Raw genomic sequence first — 18,414 nt, 5'->3', positions numbered from 1 at the left:
CCCTTCTTCAGAAAACTTTTTCTGAAGAAGGGTCTAGGCCCGAAACGTCAGCCTTCCTGCTCCTCTGATGCTGCTTGGCCTGCTGTGTTCATCCAGCTCTACACTTTATTTAGAAAGTGGTGACAGGATCGGTTCTAGTCAGCATGGATTGACTAAAAACAAATTGTGCTTGACAAATTTTTTGTGATTTTTTGAGGATGTGACCAGTAGAGTGGGCAAGGTGAATCAGTGGATGTTGTGTACCTGGGCTTTCAAAAAGATTTTGACAAGGTCCCACACAAGAGATTAGTAAGTAAAATTAAAGCTCATGGTATCAGAGGTAATGTATTGACATAGATAGAGAACTGGCTGGCAGACAGGAAGCAGAGTGATGAATAAATGGGTCTTTTTCAGAGTGGCATTGATGAATGGGGTACAGCAGGGTTCAGTGCTGGAACCCCAACTGTTCACAATATACATTAACAATTTGGACAAAGGAATTCAATGTAATATCTCCAAATGTGCAGAGACACTAAGCTGACTGGCAGTGTGCACTGTGAAGAGGATGCTAAGAGGTTGCAAGGTGACTCGGTTGATTGGGCAAATATTTGACAATTGCAATATAATGTGGATAGATGTGAAGTTCTCTTTGGTGGCAAAAACAGGAAGGCAGATTATTATCTGAATGGTGCCAGTTTAGAAAAAGGTGAGGTGCAACAAAACATAGGTGGAACAATCGCTGAAGTTTGGCATACGGGTGCAGCAAGCGGTGAGGAAACCTAATGGCATGCCACCCTTCGATTTGAGTATAGGAGTAGGGATGTTTTGCTGCAGATGTACAAGGCTTTGGTGAGGCCACATCTTGAGTATTGTGTGCAGCTTTAGTCTCCTAGTCTGAGGAAGGACATTCTTGTTACTGAGGGGGTCCAGCGAAGGTTCATCAGACTGATTCCCGGGATGGCAGAACTGACATATGAAGACACAGTGGATCGAATGGGCTTGTATTTTTTGGAATATAGAAAAATGAGGGGGGATCTCATAGAAGCATATAAAATCCTGATGGACTGGACAGGCTAGATGTGGGAAGGATGTTCCCAATGTTGGGGAAGTCCAGAACTAGGGGGGTCACAGTTTAAGAATAAGCGGTAAGCCATTCAGGACTGAGATGAGAAAGAATTTCTTCAATCAGAGAGATGTGAACCTGTGGAATTTTCTACCACAGAAAGCTTTTCGGACCAGTTCATTAGATACATTCACAAGGGAGCTGGATGTGGTCCTTGCAGCTAAAGGGATCAGGAAGTATGGAGAGAAAGCAGGAGTGGGATACTGAAATTGGGTGATCAGCAATGATCATACTAAATGGTGGTGTAGGCTTGAAGGGCTGATTGGCCTACTCCTGCACTATTTTCTATGTTTCTATGTTGTAGATGAACCTCGACATGTGATCTAGTCCAGCAGCCTTAATTCCTACACCAGTTCTCGAAGAACCATTCAGTAGTGTATTTGTGAATTTTGTAGGATCATTACCTAAAGTCATAGAATCATAGAATCATGGAACCAGGCCAATGGCCCTGTAATGAAAGCCAGAAATAAATATATCCTTACCATTATGGATTGATGACTCACTTTTCAGAGGCTTTTCCCTTAAGAACAATCAAACCGATTGTGGTAGCTGAAGAATTCAGTTTTTCACTCCTCATGGTCTATCAATGGTAGTAAAGTCTAATCATGCATCAAACTTTGTCAAAACATTTTCTAGATATCATCATAGTTTGGGGATTAAATAATTGAAAATGACTGACTACCATCCGCAAATGCTTTGGAGACGTATTGCTAAACCCTCAAAAGCATAATCAAATCCCATTGTTAAGAGTATCCAAAGGATTGGGGGAAAGGATTAGATTTTTTTTGCAATGAGAGATTCTCTAGGTGAAACAGCCTATTCAAATTAGTTAGGCCATCAATAAGAAGATGATTAAAACTGATTAGAGATAAACTGCTAAGCCAGGAAAATAAATTATTAATTTTAGAGGCTGTATCTACATTTCTCAAAAGTTTAACTGGACCATATTGAGTTGCATAGGACCATGAATATAACTCCCCTAAACAAGATGAAAAAGTGGACAGAAACATGTGACAATCAGAATTTTTAAAGCAGGAGATGAAGTTTTGGTACTGTTGCCTTTACAAGGTGATCCATTAAAAAGCAAAACTCAGTGGTCCCTATAAAGTAATTGAAAGGGTCAGTCAGATCACATATTTAATTGATATTTGTGATTATAGGAAAAAGAATCGACTATGTCACGTGAATATCTTAAAGCAGTACTATTATAGAGAAGACAATGAGAATGTACAGTTGCATCACGTAGTAAGTGTAGTAAAAAAGAATATAAGAAAGAAAGATGAAAGGCAAAGAGAATTGGACAATTCTCAAAGTGAATTTCCCGCTATTAAATTAACAAATTCAGAGAGATTAGAGAATTTAGACACTATATTTTCATATCTGGAGAGATATACAGTGGGATTGTTTAGAAAATACAATGAAGTTTGCAAAGATACACTTGGATGTAGCACATTAACCAACATAGAATCTCCACAGTGCAGAAAGAGGCCATTTGGCTCATTGAGTCTGCACTGATCCTCCGAAGACCATCCTTCAAAACCTATCCCAACCCTGATACCCAGCAGTAAGCATGCCTAATCCACCTAACCTGCACATTGCTGGACACTGTGGAGCAATTTAGCATGGCCAGTCAACCTAACCAGCACTTCTTCGGATGGCGGGAGAAACCCAGAACACCTGATAGAAACCCATACACACACTGGGAAAAGGTGCAAACTCCAAACACAGTTATCCAAGGTTGGAATTGAAGTTGGGTCCCTGACACTGTGAGGCACTCGGTGGAATCTGTGTGGAGTTTGCACATTCTCCCCATGTCTGCGTAGGTTTTCTCCGGGTGGTCCGGTTTCCTCCTATAGTCCAAAGATGTGCAGGTTAGGTGGATTGGCTAGGCTAGGCTAAATTGCCCGTTCAGGGGTGTGTCTGGGTGGGATGCTCTGTGGATTGGTGTGGACTTATTGGGCTGAAGGGCCTGTTTCCACACTGTAGGGATTCTATTCTAATGGATTGTACTAATTTGGAGTCATGCTATTTGGATTTAAGAAAACTAAACCACATTTCAATGATGGAAAAGGAAGCATTAGCAATGTTAACAGCTGTTCAACAAATCAAAGTTTATTTTCAAAATAGAAATTCCTGAACTGTAATTTTTGTGACCATAATCCATGGAGATTTGTGAATGGTTTTAGAGATAAGATTTCAACATTGTACAGATGGAGCTCAGATCTGCAGCCACTTAACATAAAGCTGCACATATTTCCAGGAAAGAAAATGTAACTGCTGATGCCTTATCCTGAATATAAATTGTTGTAAATTTAAAAACATGACCAAGAATGTTAAATAATGACTACGAATCTGGCGTAAGGAAGAATGAATGGGTGTGAGTTTTGTGTTTTGCTTGTCAATTAAGCGTTACTAACCTTGTCATTAAATGCGTCTTTCTAAAAATGATGCTGCATGTTTTGAGGGTGGAGGCATGTTAGAACTCTTACTGATTTTTCATCATTTTGTTTTCATTCATTTTATCAATCTTGGTTTGGAGCTGTGAACTGGGAATTGTGAGCTGAGGATCACCTGTGGAATCTTTTGGAACAGCTTGTGGTAAAAGGAAAAGGACAGACCAGCCTTTCTGCTCCTATGACACTGCTTGGCCTGCTGTGTTCATCCAGCTCCGCACCTTGTTGTCTCGGATTCTCCAGCATCTGCAGTTCCTACTATCTCAAACAAGCTTTTGTTTGTTTGTGAGGCCAGGCCTGGAAGTTAATTGCAGGCTGATACTTGATTAAAAAGGGTTCCAACAGACATAATGAATTTGGGAATAGCATCCTGTCTAAACAGAAGTTGGCTATTAATAATGGGGTCAGTATTTGGGAACTGGTTCAGCGAGTCTGGAAGAGACCTATGTTCAAGCAGATGGAAGATGTTGAATGGTAATTGCAGCCTCGGGAAAAGACATTCCAGTCTATCATGGTGGAACAAGAGTCAGAGATGTGGTTGAACTGTTTCCTGGAGGAGATAAGTGTGGCTGCTGACATCACAACATGAAGATTTGAAAGCTCCCTGCCTAATCTCCCACACTGGCTTTTAGAAGCCCAGAGAGTAGAAAGCTAAGTTGCAAATATTGCCACCTTTACCTGAGTAAACTGAGGTGATCCTGATCGGTGGTTCCTGAAAAGCAACCAAAGAGTCCACATCTATGCCTGTGCAACAACATATTACGAAAGACATTTAAGTAATCTGACCAGACTTGTTACTTTCTCTTATTTATCCTTAACAGTGTTTGTCTATATATCTTTTGTGTAAATGGGGCCTGAAAACAAATGTTTTTGATTTAAAGCACAGACATTAATCAGGTTACCTTGTTTATATTTTATCTGCTAAAGTTATTGCATATTCAATAAATGGTTAAGTCCTTTGTTTGAGACACAAAACTGGTACCTGGAAGGAATTATTCTCAAAGGCTGGGATTGGTTATCCAAAGCCTGGTTAGAAACCATTGGTTCATCTGTCTGTTTCTGTCTTGTGACACCACACATATACCCAGTTTCCTTTGCTCCTGCAATCCCTTTAGAATTGTGTCCCCTATTTCACATTGTCTTTCAATGTTCTTCCTGCCAAAATGCATCACTTCACACTTCTTTTGGATTGAAGCTCATCTGTCACCTACCTACCTATTCCACCAACTTGTCAATACCCTTCTGGAATTCTACACTGTCCTTCTCTCAGTTTACAATTCTTCCAAGTTTTGTGTGATCTGCAAACTTTAAAATTGCCCCAGCACACTAAGACCTTTATCATTATTGTACATCAAGGAAAGCAAGGGTCCCAATACAAACCCCTGTGGAATTCTGCTACAAACCCTCCCTCCAGATCAAAATATCCATTGGCCAACACACTTGGATTTCTTTCTATCTTTGTATCCATGTTGCTATTGACCCTTTGATTCCATGACCTAAAATGTTCCTCAAGTCTATTGTGTGACACTGTATCAAATACCTTCTGAAAACTCTATATACCACATCAACAGCGATGCCAATACTGAAGCCATTACTGCTTCAGTAAATGTTGGAAAATTTGTTAAACATGATTTTCTCTTTAAAAATTCAGGATGCCTCTTCCAAATCAACCCACCTTTTTCCATGAAACTACTAATTCTATCCTGAATAATTTGTCTGGAGAAGATTCCCCACCACTGAAGTTAAACTGGAGATAGTAGGAACTGCAGATGCTGCAGAATCCGAGACAACAAGGTGCAGGGCTGGATGAACACAGCAGGCCAAGCAGCATCATAGGAGCAGAGAGGCTGACGTTTCAGGCCTAGACCCTTCATCAGAAAAGGGGGAGGGGAAGGGGGTTCTGAAATAAATAGGGAGAAAGTGGGAGGCGGATAGAAGAGGGATAGTGGAGAGGATAGGTGGAGAGGAAACAAACAGGTCAAAGAGGCGGGGATGGAGCCAGTAAAGGTGAGTGTAGGTAGGGAGTCAGGAAGGGGATAGGTCAGTCCAGGGAGGACAGACAGGTCAAGGGAGCGGGATGAGGTTGGTCGGTAGGAGATGGAGGTGCGGCTTGAGGTGGGAGGAGGGGATAGGTGGGAGGAAGAACAGGTTAGGAGGCAGGGATGAGCTGGACTGGTTTTGGGATGCGGTAGGGGGAGGGGAGATTTTGAAACTTGTGAAATCCACATTGATACCATTGGGCTGCAGGGTTTACAACTGCACCTCCCAGTCGCGAACCATTTCAACTCCCCCTCCCATTCCTCAGACGACATGTCCATCCTGGACCTCCTGCAGTGCCACAACGATGCCACCCGAAGGTTGCAGGAACAGCAATTCATATTCCGCTTGGGAACCCTGCAGCCCAATAGTATCAATGTGGATTTCACAAGTTTCAAAATCTCCCCTCCCCCTACCGTATCCCAAAACCAGTCCAGCTCGTCCCTGCCTCCCTAACCTGTTCTTCCACTCACCTATCTCCTCCTCCCACCTCAAGCCGCACCTCCATCTCCTACCGACCAACCTCATCCCGCCCCCTTGACCTGTCCGTCCTCCCTGGACTGACCTATCCCCTTCCTAAATCCCTACCTACAGTCACCTTTACTGGCTCCATCCCCGCCTCTTTGACCTGTTTGTTTCCTCTCCACCTATCCTCTCCTCTATCCCTCTTCTATCCGCCTCCCACTCTCTCCCTATTTATTTCAGAACCCCCTTCCCCTCCCCCTTTTCTGATGAAGGGTCTAGGCCCGAAACTTCAGCCTCTCTGCTCCAATGATGCTGCTTGGCCTGCTGTGTTCATCCAGCCCTGCACCTTGTTGTCACTGAAGTTAAACTGACTGGTTTGTAATTGCTGGGTTGTTCCTTAGAACCTTTTTTGAAAAAGGCAATAGTGTTGCAATCCTCCAGTCTTCTGGCACCTCCGCTGAGTCTGGAGAAGACTGAAAGCTTGTGGCCAGTGCCCCTACAGTTTCTACTCTCACTTCCTCTTAACAGCCTTGGATACTGTTATTCAGGGGCTTGATGATAGCATGTCTGCTATCAACAATGCTAAACAGTACATCTGTTCTTCAGATAAACTGGGGCCAGACCTCAAAGTATTTCTTAAAACAGTATTTATTAGCAATATAAGCACGTAATGATACTGCAGCAGGCATCTTGGCCTAGAGCTGCTCTGGTTCTAACCCATAAGCAGCATCATGAACAACATCTTGACCACTGAGGTCACAGTGGCAATGACAGCATATTTCAGAGGTCCAACTGCATACTCATTAAGCCCTATAGCTACATGTCACCCCAAGGCATCCTCAGTTTCCAACACTGTTTACTGAAATTGTTTTTCATTAATGACTGAAGACACTAAAACAAAATACTTCCATTTCACTGGCAGCATTTTCAATGCCACCACCTTCCTCCAAATTGTCCTCAGTTTGTTCACAGATACTAACAATGAAGCGTCCCCAGTTCTTACAGAATTGTTACGGTGCAAAAGGTGGCCATTTGGCCCACTGTGTCTGCACTGGCCCTTCAAATGAGCATCATTATCCAGTGCCAATTTTCTACCACTATTTCTTTACAGATAATCATCCATTGTTCTTTTGAACACTTCAATTGAACCTGTCTGCCATTTCCAGGCAGTGCATTCCATCAATTTGCACTGATCTTGTCACTCAAAATGGTATAGAAAGGCGATGGTCTGAAGTATGATTTTGAATGATGTTTTCAGGAGTTAAAATGAAAAGATTAAGAGTAGTGGCATCATTCCAGGCCTTATGGTTTGGAAAGGACTGGTTGCTTGGACAGCTGCAGCAGTACGGCGGGTGCTCAATGAGAGGCACCACTTCTTCTTAACAGCCTTTTGAATGCTCTCAGATTGTAGCACTCTTTCAGGAAATGAAGAGATCTCCTTGCACTTTCTAGACTCCACTAGGGCCTCAGTTGATTTGCTCTCTTTGTACCTATACAAGCATCTCTTTTCTTTTGTATCCAATTATATTCCTAGACATCTAGAGTTCTCTGGGCTTATCATGACTACATTTCACTGTAAAGGTAACATACTGCGATTACATTTCACCCTGAAGGAAACATGTTGGGCCTATACTCTCCCCATTTCCTTTTGAACGCCCCTCCATTGTTTTGCTATAGATTATCCCACAGGTAGCTGTTCCAAGTTAAATTTAGCCAGATTCTGCCTTATTTTAATAAAATCTGCCTTCCCCAGTCCAAAACCATTTTTGCAGACCATTGTTTCCCTTTTCCATAACAAACTTAAATCATATTGTGTTGTGGATATATCACTAAAATGTTTCCCCACTGCTACCTTTAACATCAGCCTGGCTTTGTTCCCCAGAATTAGGTCCTGCACTGCTCTGTTCCTATGTGTTCCTATGTGATCTCCTATGTGTTAACATAAAAAGTTCTCAAAGTTTACATTTCAAGAAATCTGTCTCTTTCAAACACTTTACACTATGACTATTCTAATTCATATGGGGAAGTTGAAATCCCCTAATATAAAGTACTGTAATATTAATTATTTTTACATTACTTAGTGAATTGTCTACATTTCTATTCCTTTATTGCCTGTTGACTGGGGGCCTATAATACACCCTCAACAATTTGACTGCCCCCTTTTTATTCCTAAGCTGTTCTCACAAGGCCTCATTTGAAGACTTCAAAATATTGACTCTCATTACTGCAGTAACTGACTCCTTAATAATGTTGCAGTACCTTCTCTATTACATCCTATACTCTGGAATGTTGTCTGTCCTGCCCCTCCCTCTACTACATCAGTGATGGCAACAATATCACACTTCCAGATGTCAATCCATGTCCTTAACTTATCTATCTTATCTATAACACTCCTAGCATTAAGGTAATGGCCATCAAGCCTTGCCTTACTCTCTTGAAACTCAGCATGGCTGAACTCTCTCTGTCTTAGTTCCTTTACTCTAGTATGCTATGTCCCTACTGTACTAATGCTCTGTGTCCCCTCCTACTGCCGAACTTGAACACCCCCCATAACACAAGCAAATCCACCAACAAAGATGTTGGTGTCATTCTGGTTCAGATGCAGACCGCCCTGCGAAGATTCCAGTGATCCAGGAATCTAAAACCCTCCCTGCTACACCAACTCTTGAGCCATGCATTCATCTGTCATACTTTCCTATTTCTGCAGTCACTGGGAGTAATTTAGAGATTACAAGCTTTGAGGTCCAGTTTTTTAAATTGACTGCCTAGCTCCCTGAATTCTTGATGCGGAGCCTCATCCGTCATTCTTCCTATGTCGTTGGTACCAATGTATACCACAGCCTCTGACCTATTACCCTCTCCTTTCAGGCTGCCCTACAGCCATTCAATGATATCCCAACCCTGGCCCCAGTGAGGCAAACACTATCTAGCAGTCGCATCTGTTTTTTTGGTGTCCTCAGCTCATCGACTTTATTCACTATACTCCTTCAGTTTATAAATACTCAGTGCGTGTTTTAATATTGCCAATTTTTGTGATGTATGTTTTGTAACCCTTGCTTCTTCTGTCATTCAGAACCACTCACTAAGTTTCTCCTTCATGTTCCCTGCTCTGAGCTTACCCTCAGGTTCCCATTCCTCTGCCAATCTAGGTATTATAAAGCCTCCCCAACAACATTAGCAAATCTCCCTGCAAAGATATTTATCCTAGTCCTGTTTAAGTGACCATCCAGCCAGTACAAGTCCCACCTTCCCCAGAAGTGGTCCCAAAAATCTGATGGCCATCCTCTTACACTAGCTTTCCAGCAATATGTCCAAACTCTCGATTCTTCTATTTCTATTTTGACTAGCACACAGGACTGGGAATAATGCTGAGACTATTGGTTTAAAGGTGCTGCTTTTCAAACACCTACCTAGTTCATTTTAAATCTGCTTTCAGGACCAAATATCCATTCCTAATTAAGTATTTGGTACCAATGTGGACCACAGCCATGGCTGATCATGTTCTTCCAGTAGAAATTCCTACAGCTGCTCCACAACATTCCTTCACCCTGGCACCAGGGAGGTAACATACAGTCTTCCAGTCACTTTGATCTTCTATTGATTCCAGTATAAGCACTGCTTTTCCATTCTTCTCCCTCCCCGACTCCAACTGAGCTGCCAATGCCTTGGCTTTGATGGCACATTCTTGAGGAACCATTGCCCTATCGAGTTACTTGAACGGGCCACTTCTCAACATTTGGTGACACCTCAATCCCACATCACTCTGTCAGGATACAGATGGTCCGAATAAGTTGGAGGATCTTTTCCTGGCCCATGCTCTTGGTCCTGATTAAACGGGGGGAGGTGATGGCCTAGTGGTATTATCGCTGGACTGTTACTCCAGAGACCCAGATAATTTTCTGGGGACCCAGGTTCGAATTCTGCCATGGCAGATGGTGGAAATTGAGTCCATTAAATATCTGGAATTAAGAGTCTAATGATGACCGCGAATCCATTGTTGATTGTTGGGAAAAACCCATCTGGTTCACTAATGTCCTTTAGGGAAGGAAACTGCCATTCTTACCTGGTCTGGCCTACATGTGACTCCAGACCCACAGCAATGTGGTTGACTGCCCGATGGGCAATAAATGCTGCCTAGCCAGCGATGCCCTCATCTTGTGAATAAATAAAACAAAAACAATTTGTAAGACCTGGATGAGCAGGGCTTACAAAAGGATGAGGGGTCACATTTACTGAATGTAAGAAATTGAAGTAGGCCAATCTGCTCTTTGGTCCTCCTCTGCCATTTTTATAATTGTGGTTCATTGAATTGTGGCCTCAACTTCATTATCCTTGAGGTTGGTTGGCTCGCCGAGCTGGTTTGTTGTTCTGCAGACGTTTCGTTACCGTGCTTGGTAACATCCTCAGTGCAGCAGTGCTTCATTATCCTTCCTGCTCCCCACTTGTCCATGATCATTGGTCCTGGAGAGGGAGCACACTAAGTTGGGTATATTGGATACCATCCATGAGCAATGGATAGGTCAGAGAACAAAGTGTCTCAGAGACATCGATAACAATATTCTGGTTTGGTTAGTTGCACTCATAGCATCATAAAGCACTGAAGCAGATCCTTTGATCCAATTCGTCCATGCTGACCGAGTTTCCCAAATTAAACTAGTCCAACTTGCCTGCATTTGGCCATATCCCTCTAAACTTTTTATATTCATGTACCTGTCCATATGTTTTTTAAAATGTTATAACTGCACCCGCGCCCACCCCTTCTTCTGGCAGTGCATTCCACATATCCACCACTCTCTGTGTGAAAAAAGTTGCCCCTCTAATACTTTTTAAATCTTTCTCCTCTCACCTTAAAAATATGTTCCCTTGTTTTGAAGTCCCCAACCCTAGGGAAAAGACCTTTGCTATTCATTTTATCCATACCCCTCATGATTTTATAAACCTCTATAAAGTCAACACTCAACCTCCTACACTCCAGTGAAGAAGTCCCAGCCTATCTAGCCTCTCCATATAACTCAAACCCTCCAATCCTGGCAACATCCTTGTAAATCCTTTTCTGAATTTCAATGGAACAGTTATTGATTCTGGCTTTATTCAGTTAGACTGAAGCATATTTAATGTATCTAGGGAGGAAGGACTGTTCCATTGAAACTAAAACTGTTCTGACTTTCAATCCTGGACAGACGATGCTACTGATTCTATCAACTCATTTTACAGGTTGCAAGAATCAGACAATTTGCAGATGGTAAACTCAAACCAGATGCCACATCAAGATCTGACAGAGTCACTCACTTCATCAGTACCTGGATATTATAAGCCTTTGAATGTGGAAGGAGAAATGTTTGTCTGTTTTGTCTGAGAAGAGAAACATCAGCGTGACCGAAGAAAGTGCCAAGACACGCTCAAGGTGAGAGTGTTCCAGAGCCCTGACTGGAAAGAGCTTTAATCACTGAGTGAAATTGTTCCAGTGAACTTACTGTGGAAAAGGCTTTAACTAGTTACACAGACTGTAGACCACCCAAACTGGACAGAGACGAGGACACTGGCATCATTGAGAAAGCATGGAAATGGGGAGTCTATGGGAAGAGATTCTCCTGCCCATCCTGGCTGGGAACTTATCGACATACTTACAGTGGGGAGAGACCACTTGCCTGCTCTCAGTGTGGGGAGGGATTTACTCAACTAACCAATCTCATTTCACATCAACTTATTTATCCTGACATGAGATTTTTTAAGTATACTAAGAACAGCTTTAAAAGCAAACAAAATTTGCTGACACACCAGTTAATTCACAATAGGTCGAAACAGTTCACCTGCTCTAAGTGTGGGAAGGGATTCAGTCAGCCCTCCCACCTCTCCTCACATCAGCTAGTTCACTTAGCCATGAGGCCTTTTAAATGTTCTGATTGTGCAAAGAGCTTTGAAACAAAATTAACCTGCTGACACACCAGCGGATTCACACAAACCATTCACCTGCCACTAATGTGGGAAGGGATTCACTTACCGAAGTGCTTTCATATCACATCAAATTGTTCACTCTGACAAGAGACTTTTGAAATGTACTGAACGTGAGAACAGCTTTAAAAGCAAAAGGATTCAGCTGACGGACCAGTGCATTCACACTGGGGAGAAACCATTCACCTACTTAGAGTATGGGAAGGGATTCCCTCATTTAACCAGACTCACCTCACATCAATATGTTCGTACTGATAGAGTTTTGCTGACTCAAGAGTGCACTCACACTGGAGGGAGGCCATTCACTTGTCCTGAGCGCAGGGAGAAATTTAATCACCCATCCCTCTGCATGAAACACCAACAGTTCACTCTGGGGACAAATTGTTCCCTTATTCCAACTGTGGGAAGGGATTCGCTCAACTCATCCACCTCAATCACACCAATGTGTTCACTCTGACATGAGACCTTCTCAATGTTCTGACTGTGAAAAGAGCTTTAAAAGCAAACAGAATCTGCTCTCTTACTAGCACATGCACATTGAAGATAGACCATTCACTTGCTCTGAGTGAATGAAGGGATTCATTTATCCATTCCTCCGACTGAAACATTAATGAGTACACTCTGAGGACAGACTGTTCACCTGCTTCAATTCACTCATTTATCCACTCTTCAGTCACACCAGTGAGTTCATAGCTGACTGCAAGCTTTGGATCTCACTGTTATGGACGCTATTAATCAAATACATAGACAAGAATCCCTACAGTGTGGATGCAGGCCATTTCGCTCATCAGGTCCACAATGACCCTCTGAAGGCTATCCACCGAGAGCTACCCCCCTGTGCTATCCCTGTAACCCTGCATTTACCACCAACCCACCTAACCTGCACATCTTTGGACTAAGGGAGGAAACCCATGTAGATATGGGGAGAATGTGCAAACTCCACACAGACAGTTGCCTGAGGTCCCTGGCACTGTGAGGCAGCAGCGCCAACCACTGAGCCACTGTGCTGACAACTGGGGTTTTTTTCAGTTGATGTTAATAATTCTGTAACTAGGCTGGAGTTTAAAATTCTAGGTTATAGTTTAAATAAATCAGCTTTGTGTCAAATGTATGTTGTTTGAGTTCTCAGTTTCTGTAAGTTAAGAGAAGACTTATTGATATCCTGTTAACAACTGTTGTATTTTTTTTTTCTTTCTTTGATAATGAAAGGCTTGCATTTATATAACTCCTGTTACAATTTCAGAATGTCCCAGAATGCTTTACAGCCAATCTTTTAAAGTACAGTTGCTGTTGTAGTCTAGGAAATCAGTGGCAAAAAATGCACAGCAAGAATAAACAAATAGAAGTGTGATTCTGACCAGATAACCTGTGGGTGATGTTTGATGGTGAATAAATATACAGCAGTTACCCTGGGAGAAAAATTCTAATCTCTGTTTTAAATGGGTGAGCCCTTATTTTTAAATGGTGACCCCCTAGTTCCAGATTTGTTCACGAGGAAACACCTTTCTCATGTCTACCCTATCACAACGCCTCACGTTTCAATCAAGTTTACTCTTCCTCATTTAAACTTTAGCAGATACAAGCAGAGTCACTTTTCTTCAAAAGAGAACCCACCAATTTCAGGTAATAGTCCAGTACCCTTTTCTGAATTGTCTCCAATGCATTTGCATCCTTCCTTAAATAAGGTAGCTGATATTGTACAGGATACTCCAGCTGTGGTCTCACCAATGTACTTTATAACTGAAGCTTAAACTCCCCACTTTTGTATTTAATTCCCCTTCTGTTAGCTTTCCTTGTTACTTGCTGTACCTGCATATTAACCTTTTACAATTGATGCCCTTGGGCACCCAGATTCCTCTGCATCTCAGAGCTCTGTAACTCTCACTATTTTTGACATACATTTTTATTCTTCCTACCATAATGAACAATTTCTCATTTTCCCAACTTTATTCCCTTTTCAGATCCTTGCCCATAAACTTAAACTCTCTTTAATCCTCTATCCACCTTTATCCTTCCATACATTTCTACTATCTTCATGTTATCAGCATATTTAGCAACCATGTCATTGGTTTTTATCCATATAAATTGTTAAAAAAAATTGAGTCTCCAGCACTAATCCCTATGGCACACGACTCATTATGTCTTGCCAACCATAAGATGACACATACACATCTGACTTCTGTTCCCTGTTAGCCAACCAATGTTTAGTCCATGGCCAATATGTTGTGTGCCCCACCATTAACTTATATTTTCTATAATAACCTTTGATGTGGTATGTTATCAAATGTCTTCTGGAAATCTAAGTACTTGTTCCCTTTTATCCATAACAAAGAATTCTCAAAGAATTCCAATAACTTGTTTAAATGATTTCCTTTTCACAAAACCATATTGACTCTGCATGATTATCTTGATTTTTTTCTCAGGCTTTCCATGTAACGGGTTTGATAATAGCTTCTCACAGAGAAAAGATGACAGACGTTGTTTTTACATCTGCAGTTTCCTGCTTTCTGTGTCCATGCTCTTTTGAATAAAGGAGTTACGTTTACTATTTTCCAAACTAATGGAACCATCCCTGAATCTAGGGAATTTATAAAAGGCTCAAAATTGACATGATCTTATCTCACTGGTCACTTCATTTAAGATCCTTGGAATGTTGTCCATCAAAACATTCAGCCTGCAGTTCCAGCAATTCACTGAACATCACTTCTCTCATGATAGTAATTTTCTTCAGTTCCTCCCTACCTTTCCATTTCCTGATTATCATGGCTTCTGGGATGTTAATTAGAGTCATGGAGTCATAGACACCTACAGCACAGAAAACTTCAGCCCAATGTGGTTGTGCCAGTCAAAAACCACCACCTAACTATTCTAATCTCATTTTCCAAGCACTTGGATCATAGCTTTGTGTGACTTGGCATCTTAAGTGCACATCTAAATACTTCTTAAATGTTATGAGGGTTTCAGCCTCGGCTCTACTTACAGGCAGCGAGTTACAGATTCACCTTTGAGTCAAAAGGTTTTCCTCACATCTCCTCCAAATCTTCTGCGTCTCAGCTTAAATCTATGTCCCCTAGTCATCGATCACTCAATCAAGGGTAAAAGTTTCTTCTGTCTATGCCCCTCATAATTTTATACATCTCAATTATGTCACCTCTCAATCTCCTCTGCTGTAAGTAAATCTTAATCTTAATCTTAACATAGACTGGGAGGGACAGAAAAACACCCGCCAGAAAGGTTCTGAATTTTGACAATGTGTGCAGGATAAGTTCCTATGGCAGTATGTTTTGGATGTGACAAGGGGGCAAGCAAATCAGATCGAAATGATCGATGAGCCTGATTTAATTAGTGAGCTGGTTGTTCGTGAGCATTTTCATAGACTTGTAGATATTAATAGAATCATAGAATATCTACAGTGTGGAAATAGGCCATTCAGCCCATCGAGACCATACTGACCCTTTGGAGAGCATCCCACCCAGACCCATCCCCCTACCCTTGTAATGCTGCATCTCCCATAGCTAACACTTGCACATCCTCAGACAGTATGGGCAATTTACCATGGCTAATTCACCTAAATCTTCACATGTTTGAACTGTGTGAGGTAACCAGAGCACCCGGTGGTAACCCACACATATAGGCGAGAATGTGCAAACTCCACACAGACAGTTGCTCAAGGCTGGACTCGAACCTGGGCCCCTGGTGTTGTGAGGCAGCAGTGTTAACCAATGAACTACCATTCCACCTGTTTGTTAAATGATTGTGTTTCATTTAGCACTTATAAGAGATATAAGAATACCAGAATTTTGGACTTAAGTAAGGCAGACTTTTCTGGGATGAGGCAGAGATTGTTCGCAGTGATTAGGAAGCTCTGCTAATAGATGAAACAACCAAACAGATCAGGGTACTTTTTTAGAAGGCAAAAAGCTAAATATAAAGGATCTCCAATGAGATTTGGGGATCAGGTGCACAGCTCTTTAAAATACTGCAAACAGCTGCAGAAAATAGTCAAGGCGGCTAATGGAATGCTCCACCACCGACACTCAGCAGCCGCAGTGTGCAGTATCGATAAGATGCACTGCAGAAATTCACCAAATATCCAATCACATGACCACTTCCATCTAGAAAGACAAGGGCAGCAGATACACGGGAATACCACCACTTTCAAGTTCCCCTCCAAGCCATCGACCATCCTGACTTGGAAATATACCACCGATCCTTCACTGTCACTGGGTCAAAATCCTGGAATTCCCTCCCTAATGGCACTGTGAGTCAACCCAAAGCATGCAGACTGCAGTGGTTCAAGAAGGCAGCTCACTACCATCTTCTCAAGGGCAACTAGGGACAGGCAATAAATGCTGGCCAGCCAGTGATGCCCACATCCCACAAAAATGAATTAAAAAAAGGGCTGGAATATAGAGATTCAGTTATACAAATTCTACTTAGATCCCGCTTAGAGCACGGTGAGCAGATCTGGGCTGTTTTGGCCCTGCAGGGAATTCAACTCAAGTTTATAAGGATGATACGTGGACTTCTGGGGTTAAGTCATGAGTAGAGACGAGACAAATTAGGTCCTTAGTCTTTTGAATTTAAAAGGTTAACATGACTTAATCAAGGTATTTAAGATATTAACAAGGAAAGAAAGCATAGATAAAGATAAGATTCTAAAAGCAGGGGTCGAGTCTAATAATTAAGGCCAGGCCATTCGGGGAGGTGTTAGAAAGCACTACTACAGACAAATATTGTCGAGGCTTGGAACCCCCAAATGACAGTCAATGCTAATTAATTTGTTAAATTTAAATCTGAGATAGACAACACTTTGTTAATCCAGGATATCAAGGGATAAGAGCCCCAGGCAGGCATATGGAGTTAGGTCATTTTTAGGATCTTTTTGAATGACAGAGCAGACTTGAGGGGCTGAATGGCCTACTTCCGTTCCTATGTTCTTATGAAAACAATCCCAGTTTGTCCAATCTCTCTTCACAACTGAAACTCTCCAGCCCAGGCAACATTCTGCTATATCTCTTCTACATCCTCTCCAGTGCTTTCACATCCCTCCTGTAATGTGGATTCTAGAACTGCGCACAATACTCTATAGCTGTGGCCTAATCAATGTTACGTACAGTTTCAGCATAACTTCCCTGCTCATAAAGTCATTGCGTCAATTAATAAAGGTTAGTGTGCTTCCTGAACCAATTTATCCACCTGTTTCTGATACCTTAGGGACCATTGAACATGCACACCAAGGTCCCTCTGATCTTTGGAGCTTGCCAGGGTCCCACCTTTCATCATGTGTTCCCTTGCCTTGTTTGTCCTGCCTAAATATATCACCTCATATTTACTGATCAACATACCTACATTCAAATCTAAATCATTTATATAAACCATAAACAGCAGAGCTCCAACACTGACCCCACTGGCACCCCACTGGACACAGACTTCCAGTTCAAAAAACATGCACCATCACTCTCTGCTTTTTGGTTCACAGCCAATTGTGCATCCAATTTGCCAAATTTCCTTGGATCGCTTGTACTCTTACTTTTGCTATCAGTCTCCCATGTGGGATCTTATCAAAAGTCTTGCTTAAGTCTAATTAGACTACATCAGAAGCATTGCCCTCATTTACACAAATGTGGAGTACGTGGCCACCTCTTCGAGAAATTGGATCATGTTGGTCAGACATGACCTCCCCTTAATATATGTCATTTCCTTCCATTATTAATTCCCCAACTCACTTTCCTAGGAATATAGAAAGTAGAAACAGGAGTGGGCTGTTTAGTCTTTAAGCTTAGAATTGTAGAATTACTGCAGTATGGAAGCAGGCCATTTGACCTATCAAATCCACTCCGATCCTCCAAAGAGCATGCCACCACCAACCCACCCCCCTTCCCCCAGTAACCCTGCATATCCCATGGCTAATCAATCTAACCTACACATCTCTGGACATTATGGACAATTTAGCATAGCCAATCCACCTAACCTGCACATCTTTGGACTGTGGGAAGAAACCGGAGCAGACACAGGGAGAATGTGCAAACTCCACTCAGTCACCCAAGAATAGAATCCTGCACACTGTGAGGCAGCAGTGCTATCCACTGAGCCACCGTGCCAACCTGCTTGCCCTTCCATTCAATATGATCAATGTTCACTTTGTTAACTTTTTTCTTTTTTTAAGAATCTAGAGAAATTCCTGATTTTTAAAAAATTTTACAGTTATCTTTCTATCATACTCCAACTTTTGACTCCTTATTAACCTTGGCGTCATATTTTTGCTGTGTTATACATTCAGCCAAATTTCCAGACACTAAAATAGGTGGAAAGACAGGTTGTGAGAGAGATACAGTTTGCAGAGAGATTAAGTTACAGACAGTTTAACTAAGGGGGCAAAAAGTTGGAAAATGGAATATAATG

The 18,414-nt window shown here is 41.9% G+C and overlaps 1 protein-coding gene across 1 annotated transcript in view; it reads right to left on the bottom strand.

The window, feature by feature from the left end:
- LOC125486843 (immunoglobulin superfamily member 1-like) overlaps positions 1–18,414 on the bottom strand; it is a 171,657-nt gene that overhangs the window by 133,855 nt on the left and 19,388 nt on the right. Inside the window, exon 3 of the mRNA XM_048616167.1 lies at positions 4,234–4,299. Within this exon, the coding sequence (XP_048472124.1) occupies positions 4,234–4,299 (66 nt within the window). The remainder of the gene's footprint in view (positions 1–4,233; positions 4,300–18,414) is intronic.

The sequence above is a fragment of the Rhincodon typus genome, chromosome 34 (genome assembly GCF_021869965.1).
Source record: "Rhincodon typus isolate 14 chromosome 34, sRhiTyp1.1, whole genome shotgun sequence".
Classification (NCBI taxonomy): domain Eukaryota; kingdom Metazoa; phylum Chordata; class Chondrichthyes; order Orectolobiformes; family Rhincodontidae; genus Rhincodon; species Rhincodon typus.
The sequence above is the reverse complement of the archived record's forward strand: the minus strand, read 5'-3'. Positions and strand labels throughout refer to the sequence as shown.